Genomic DNA, 7,598 nt, shown 5'->3' with positions numbered 1-7,598 from the left:
TTCTAATGTCGCTGAGAATGAAAAAATACGTTACATAAATAAATGTAATATTATAGGTCCAGAAATTCTTCCTTTTTAAAATATAAACACTTTTTGTTTGCGAGAGAATATTTTAAATATTTGTAACTTAAAGAAATTGAACTGAAAATGACTTCCTTGTGTGTCATGATACACGCTTCGCATCGACGATGAGCTTTTCTGAAGTTTCCGTTAGCTCGTCCATACATGAAATGAATATCGGCCCACTTGCGTAATATTGGAATAAATCATCTTGGTTAGGTGATTATCTTAACTAATCTAACGTTATCTTAACTATGCAACGTTTAGATAGAAACTCGGACATATAACAGTATCACTTGCTCTACAATATTTATTTTGTATTTATGTACTTTGTATAGTATCTGTTCGTGTAAAGTAAACTTTTGAGATAAAAAGTTTACATCTCAAAAAGGAAGAATTCTTTCCGGACCTATGTTTACATGACCTTCCTTCATCCTTAGAGAATACGATACTAAAGTTTGGTCACCAATTTCTAGAACATTTTGTATGTACCCGTAAATTATAATGGAATACACATATTTTGGGTATTTGTGATGATGACCACATAATCTCTCATGGGTAAGTAGAGCGGACTAAACTATTGTCCTCATTTTGCAATTTTCGCAATTTTTTTCATTATCTAATGTCAACAAAATGTCTAAACAATAGATGCATAAGATAACCGTAAGATATCTTTAAGAGTTCTTTAAGAAAAATCTTTAAGATATTTTATAAAGAACTTGTAAACTATCTTAAGTGTCTCATATAATCGATTTTACCCGTTTATTCGATCTTTAGAAATAATATCTCGTTGTCTATTGCAAAAATTGCGGATTATGCGGTCATTACCACGAACACTCTGTATATAGAAGATACTCTCATTCTTCCCTTTGAAAGAAATAATCTTTATTTTTCTCTTGCATAATTGTTTATCACATCTAAAAGGATTCACGACACAATGAATTTTTATACGGATGAAGACAGATTTGAATGAGTTGATGCGGCAAGCAAGTTATTATATATCAATTTCGAACCGTTTTTTCTCCGTTTTTAATATACAATAACTTAGAAAATTACAAAAACCAATTCTCTTTACATATGATGTAATTGTAATTCTAGTAGTTGCAAATAAATGAAAGATCTGTTTTCTGGCTGCAGAAAACTAGTGTACTAGTGTACACTTTTGGAACTTAAAGTAAGAGATAGGTACATGTTTGATATTTAGCGAAAGCGAGAAAGAGTTGTAGTGCAGTTTAGTTGGAATAAGAAACAGATCTAGAATCTCAAGAAAATGTTAATAAACATACGAGGCAATCTAAGAGCAGTCTCTAACATGATTTTTCTCTTTTTCTAGACTTGCATGCTGGTAGACATTTTCTATGGTACCAACATCCTATCGGAATGGGCGGTGGTGTGGCTAGGTTTGCCAATCCTTGCGCATAGCGGCGCGAATCCATGGATCTATGCTTTTCATCATGGTGAGATGCGCATCGCTGCCGGAAAAATTGCTCAAGATCTGGTCGCTTTGTTTGGTGTGATGCCGGGCCATTACGGCTGTTCACCGACAAGATGCGGTACCAACACGAATCTTGAATTGGCCGAGGTGAATTATGATGAAGAGAGCAACGAAAGCAGACGGCATCCACCCGTAGAGGATTGCTTTACTACTACTAAGCATAAAGCTCTTTATAAGAATAGATGCTTAGAAATATCAGGTAGACACACCGATATCTCGCTCGAGAAGCATGACAACGAGCGTATTGCGTCCTGCAGCAGTCGACCGGGCGACATCATTGAGGAAAATATTCACGACCTGACGAAAATGCTCGAGCCAAGATACATCATCGATCGGAATCACATTATCGATTCCAATCACAATATCGACAAGATAAAAAATCTCAAGTATTTGCTGGATCCGACTTTCAACAAGATTAGGCATCTCCGACGATTGAATCACAAACGAATAAATGGGAATAATTTACCGTTGATTTTCGAGTCGGAGAAATTTATATCTTATCAGAATTTGAAGAGCGACGGCTCACACAGCAATCGTAAGTTTCTTCAATTGAACGCCCTATCGGATCCAATACTAAATATCGATACTTCCGTAGTAGACACGAAGAACTCGAACCAAGTAATGTACCGCGTAAATAATGTTGTCTATCAAAGACGGAATCCAAACTTGACCATGTCAGATTCGAATCTCGGAGCGGCAACGGTGCATGCTTCCGAGGTAAGCACGAGACTCTTTCCGATAAGTGATAACGACACGGAAAGATACGGTTATTCCGTGCAAAATCTCAATCACGGATACGAGGACGCATTAGCGAGGCACGCAATGCTTTGTCGACAGATGGAGGATCAACAGAGAGAAGCCTTTAGCAAGACTTCTTCTCGCCCGCGACCCAAGTTTCGCCATTTCGGACACGTGAATCCGAATCTGAAGCACAAACTGCGAAACGGCTGCTCCTCCTCGTCGTCGGCGCTTAATAACGTCAAGACAAGCTGCGAGACGGATACCTTGAAGCGAAGCGCACTCCCGCACCTAACTATTACATCGAATAAATTAGCCAATCTTATTAACCTAGACTCACCATCGAGAAATACGCGCACACCCGCGCACATAATAAATTTTACTGCCAAAACCATGACGCAAACTCATAGAAAGTTGGAGGCATTGAAACACTCCGAGTCGATTAATGCAATCGGCGATCCAGTGATGCACCGAGTAACTCTGTTGGAGCCTTCCAACTTGATGGATTCGTTGATTGTTCCGACGATACATTCGGAACCTCCGAGTCCTATAGATCCTCTTCCCGCGGCATTTCTTCAGGCCGAAGAGACGCAGAGTCTTGAGATCCCGAGATCTGTCGTGGACGTCGCGCAACGCACTAGATCGCCTATAAATAAAAGAAGCAATCAGAAGCCCATGAGACGCTCAATTCCTATAGTACCGACCGTGTTACTAAATATCGAGGACTTGAGCGAACCGTTCGAACAAAGTGATGATCAAATTCCAAGTCAAAGGAGCGACCCTCCATCTTCCGGTAATACGTCGACGTTGGAGCCGATCGATCTTTTCGAGGCACTGCTGAGGAACTCGGACAAAAATAGAGACACGAGATTATCGGAACCCATCTTCGCCGAGCACGATTCCACCAGGTTTAGCTCAAGACGTCCATCCGATTCAAAATGGTCCGAGTCCTCTAGGAGCCAAGAAGTCTTATCGAACGCCGCGATGGAGCATCAAATCGCGTTCCCATTGTTTTATTCGGTCAACGACTTTCAGACTTGTAACAGCGGCAGCGATCTCAATGATCTCACCTCCTTGGACCCCTTTATGTGTCCCGATGCTCTGACGTCATCTCTGCGCGAGTCCTTCTTCAGCGCGCCATCCATGCCTGACTCGGATATATTCACGTCTTTCGAGGAGAGCTACGAGCCGGTCTTTACGCCCGATTCTGAGCGGGACGCATTGGCGTACAATTCGATGTCAACAATGAATTTGAAGAAGTGTGCTGTAGAAGCGGCTTTTCAAAGTAGATCTACGGAATCGGTGCACCGTGTCAGACATCCCTCGACACGGTCCTGCACGATTCTTAGAGTAGAACCGGCCGTACATTCGAACAGATTGCGCGTCAGATCCTGCGTGAATTACATCTTGAAGGAACCGCCGCCGGTTAAGAGAAACCCGCGTCTGGCGCCTCTTGCTATTCCCACACCCACCGATATCTGCACTCCTACGTTTGACATCATATCAGAAATCAAAAGCGATAACGGTATTGGCGTTAGAGTTTGAATCGTTCAGAAGATAAATAAGAGTCTGCGAATTTCCTCGCGTGTTTGCACAAGAGATATTTATCGCAATATCGAACTTGAAATTCTCGAAAGAATTTGAAAATTTCTCTATTGACTTGTAAAAAGAGAAAGAAAGAAAGAGAAAAATAAGATTTCAGAGAGTGTGCGAAAGCATATATAATACGCAGGACATTTTTATATTCCAGATATATCGCATATAAATTAACAAAACGTATGAAATACTATTGTCAAATAAGTCTCACGTATGTTTTTAATAATTTCTTTTATTTGTAATGTGCTACTCGATAATGTAACCAAGTTATTCGTGTAATTAGTATTATATGGACCATAATTTGTTATAATTCATTTTAACATTTTTTTCGTGAAAGGCAACGTATGCTTAAAATATTATTTAATGTGTACAGCTATTTATATACTACTTTTTTACTTGCACAACTCTTACACTTTTTTATCTTTTTCAATACTTGATACTATCATACTTGTTTATACTTCTTATATTAAATTCAAATTTATATTTTTAATCTTTGAATGAGATTAAAATCACATCCCTCTGAGAATTTGAAAGCTCGATATTCTTAAGTAAAAACTGTTTTGATTATCAGATATGTGCACTATACTGGATTGGAGTGCAAAGTGTTTTCAAATTGCAATATAATGAGGAAAAGGAATATTTTATGTCATTAGTATCGCATTTTGATTTTCAGTGACTATGTTTCATCTTAATAAACAATATTTAATTAATGTAAAAGATAGTGATACATCGAATTTGTTACGATAATCGATATTTGATCATCTCGAACGAATTATCACTTTATCTAAATTAATAATATTTAATCATTTAAGCTAATGATTCGTTTATTTATCTGATCAAATATAATTTTTATCAATAAATAAATAATATTCCGCCTCAAATACAAAACAATATTTGTTGTATAGAAGTAGAAGGGGAAGTTCTCTATGTGGTCCAATCCATTATCTGTTACATTATGTATGTACATTGTACACACATATATTATAAATACGAATGTGTAGTGCGTTTCTATTTTGCGAATCAATTGAACCATGTGAATCGAATGGTTATTCAAAAGTTCCGTAAATGACGTGCCAAGCAAATTGTTTTAAATTAATTTTTCTAGTCATCTCGTGCTACGCCCGTAATACATATTGTGTTATATATCGTGTACCTGATTAGAAATTATATATTTGTTGATTGGAAAAGATTTTGAAGATATATATTGTAGAATATTGAATATATATACTGAAATATTCTTTAATAAGAGGCAGACTTTATTAAAATCTAATATAATAATGCGGATAGTATAGCGTTTTTTTTTAATCAATAAAATTTTGTATTGCCTGGCCTGTATTTTTGCGCGATTTATTTTTGTAATACAAAATTCTCTTTCAGAGATAATATTTTATCTAAAAATCTTTCTATCTCATTAAAGAGAATAATATATTACTCTCAAATAGAATATGAAAATTATAAATTTATCTATGCCATAATTAAAATTTGTTTTTAAACTGCGCGAAATCATTCTTTCTCTTTTTCTTATTGCTAAGAATGATACATATAAATGTTTATCGCTAATTTTTTGTTCAATCCGTATAAAATCATATTACATACGTATTGAGGCTGTTGAAGATGAGGACATTACAGATAGATGAATAGAAAAATAAAAAAAGAGAAAGTGAGAGAAATCAGTCACAGACATAAGGCTCAATAATGGATAATTTTTGATGTATGAAAGGTGCTATCAAAAATGCGAGCATAAATTTTTTTTACATTTTTTATATACCTAGCTCAAAAACTATCCATTATTGAGCCTTGTGTTTATAACACCTATTTATAACATTATAGACTATATTATATATGAAAACTAACTAATTTTATCGGGACCCAATTTTCCATATGATTAGTGCGAGATTCTTTCAAAAGACAACCAATAGAGTTAAATCATTCTATGGAAATTGAAACTATCACGTTATTTTCTTTATATTATTTAATTACGTGTACAGTTATGTTACTATATTTGCATTAACCTACAACCATCTCTTAAATCTTTAATTTTATTTACATAAAAATTTACCGTAAAAATTACTTTGTTAATTAATATGAATGACGAAATCGTCTCAAGAACACGAAATAAAGAGGAAAAGAATAATCACACTTTTAACAAATGCCAATTAAATATTGAAATGCTTTTATACATGAAATAGTCAAGAAAAGTTATATGTAAATAAACATTATTTTAACCATTTTAACATTGTGTGTGCGTGTGCGTGCGTGCGTGTGCGTGCGTGCGTGTGCGCGCGCGCGCGCGTGTGTGTGTGTGTGTGTGTGTGTATTCTGACAAACTTTTTTTTTTTAAAGAAAAAAAGAGTGTATGAAAATTTTCTATACTTCGTGTGTACCTAAATGTCTCTGCATTTGAAGTAATTTAAGAGCTGACACAAAGAATATTTTACACGTATCCACGTAAACAAATATACGCAAGTGCAAGCTATATATAAATATTAGAATTGGATATTTATTTCTTTTCGCATTCAAATATACTGATTTTATGCGATTTGTCTTCCATATCATACAAGTTGTAAATAGATGCTATAGTCCCTATCAAGATATCAGATTGTCTGATTTTTTTTACTTTTTTTGTAAAGTGACGATAGCAAGCACAACAGATGAACGTTTTCTTTAATTAATAATAATTCTCAGGAATATATTATATATACATACTCTGAACATATATTAATTATGAAAAAGATAAGTACACTCCAACTATTTTCTCTCTAATTGAATTTGAGAAAACATTGAAAAAGCGAATGTGTAAGGAGATTTTTAAAAAGGTTTATGTTCAATAGCAATTGATCATACGTTATAACAAAGTAAAAATTAAGGCATTTATTACAAACAAATTTTCACTTGCTAGCAATTGATCGTACGTTATAACAAAATAGAAATTAAGGCATTTATTATAAACAAATTTTCATAACTTCACGGGACAGTCGTAAAATGTGCATTCTATAAAAGTAAAATTCGAATTTTAGAAGATAAACGCTGATATATTTTTATGGAATATCTTTTTATGTATGCTGTGCGCACACGCGTGCGCGCGCGCGCGCGCGCGTGTGTGTGTGTGTGTGTGAATATGTTTTCTTATGTGAAAGTAAAGTCTATTGAGATTCGATTTTATACGATTTTGATTAGTAAAAAATTGAGAAGTATATTCCTTATTTTTTCTTCATTACACGGACTTGATTTCTAATATAAATGCTACATGATTTTCTCATTTTAATAAGTAAAAGTATTTTAAATCAGAAAAAAGTTAAATTAAACTTTACTATATTAAGGAAAGAACTATCCATACTAAATACGTATGTGATCTTTTCTCTTTTAATCGCCTATAAGATCAAAGAAAGAGAATAAAAATTGGATAAAATGAAAAACTATGTTAATCTTGTTATGTAAAGATATAAATAAAAAATAGATATACATTCAAACTAATTTCTCTTATGTGTGTTAATTTTTAATGTTTCGATTTGATAAAAATTTTTTTAAAAATATTAATTATCCCTTGATACATATACATATATGTGATGAGTCTTCCGTATCTCGGAATTAATTTTCATCATTTTTATAAGTATATATAAAGATTATTAAATGATTCTTACATATACTTTGACGTATGTTGCAATATTCTTAAAGTTGACAATTTCAATTTACAAAGGAAAAAAATAAA

At 34.2% G+C, this 7,598-nt stretch overlaps 1 protein-coding gene across 1 annotated transcript; it reads left to right on the top strand.

Annotated features, from left to right (window-relative positions):
- Positions 1-7: 7 nt before the first annotated feature.
- Positions 8-7,598, top strand: LOC147906409 (uncharacterized). Its single transcript, XM_087416592.1, has one exon. It carries the CDS (start codon positions 1,400-1,402, stop codon positions 3,836-3,838), a length of 2,439 nt encoding a protein of 812 aa, XP_087272718.1. The 5' UTR covers positions 8-1,399; the 3' UTR covers positions 3,839-7,598.

The sequence above is a fragment of the Acromyrmex echinatior genome, unplaced genomic scaffold (assembly GCF_024713525.1).
Source record: "Acromyrmex echinatior isolate Ae372 unplaced genomic scaffold, ASM2471352v2 Scaffold40, whole genome shotgun sequence".
NCBI classification, from domain to species: domain Eukaryota; kingdom Metazoa; phylum Arthropoda; class Insecta; order Hymenoptera; family Formicidae; genus Acromyrmex; species Acromyrmex echinatior.
This window is presented reverse-complemented; position numbering and strand designations above follow the sequence as displayed.

Coding starts and splice junctions, on each gene's coding strand:
- LOC147906409 (XM_087416592.1), top strand. CDS start 1,400: ATGCTGGTAGACATTTTCTATGGTACCAACATCCTATCGGAATGGGCG.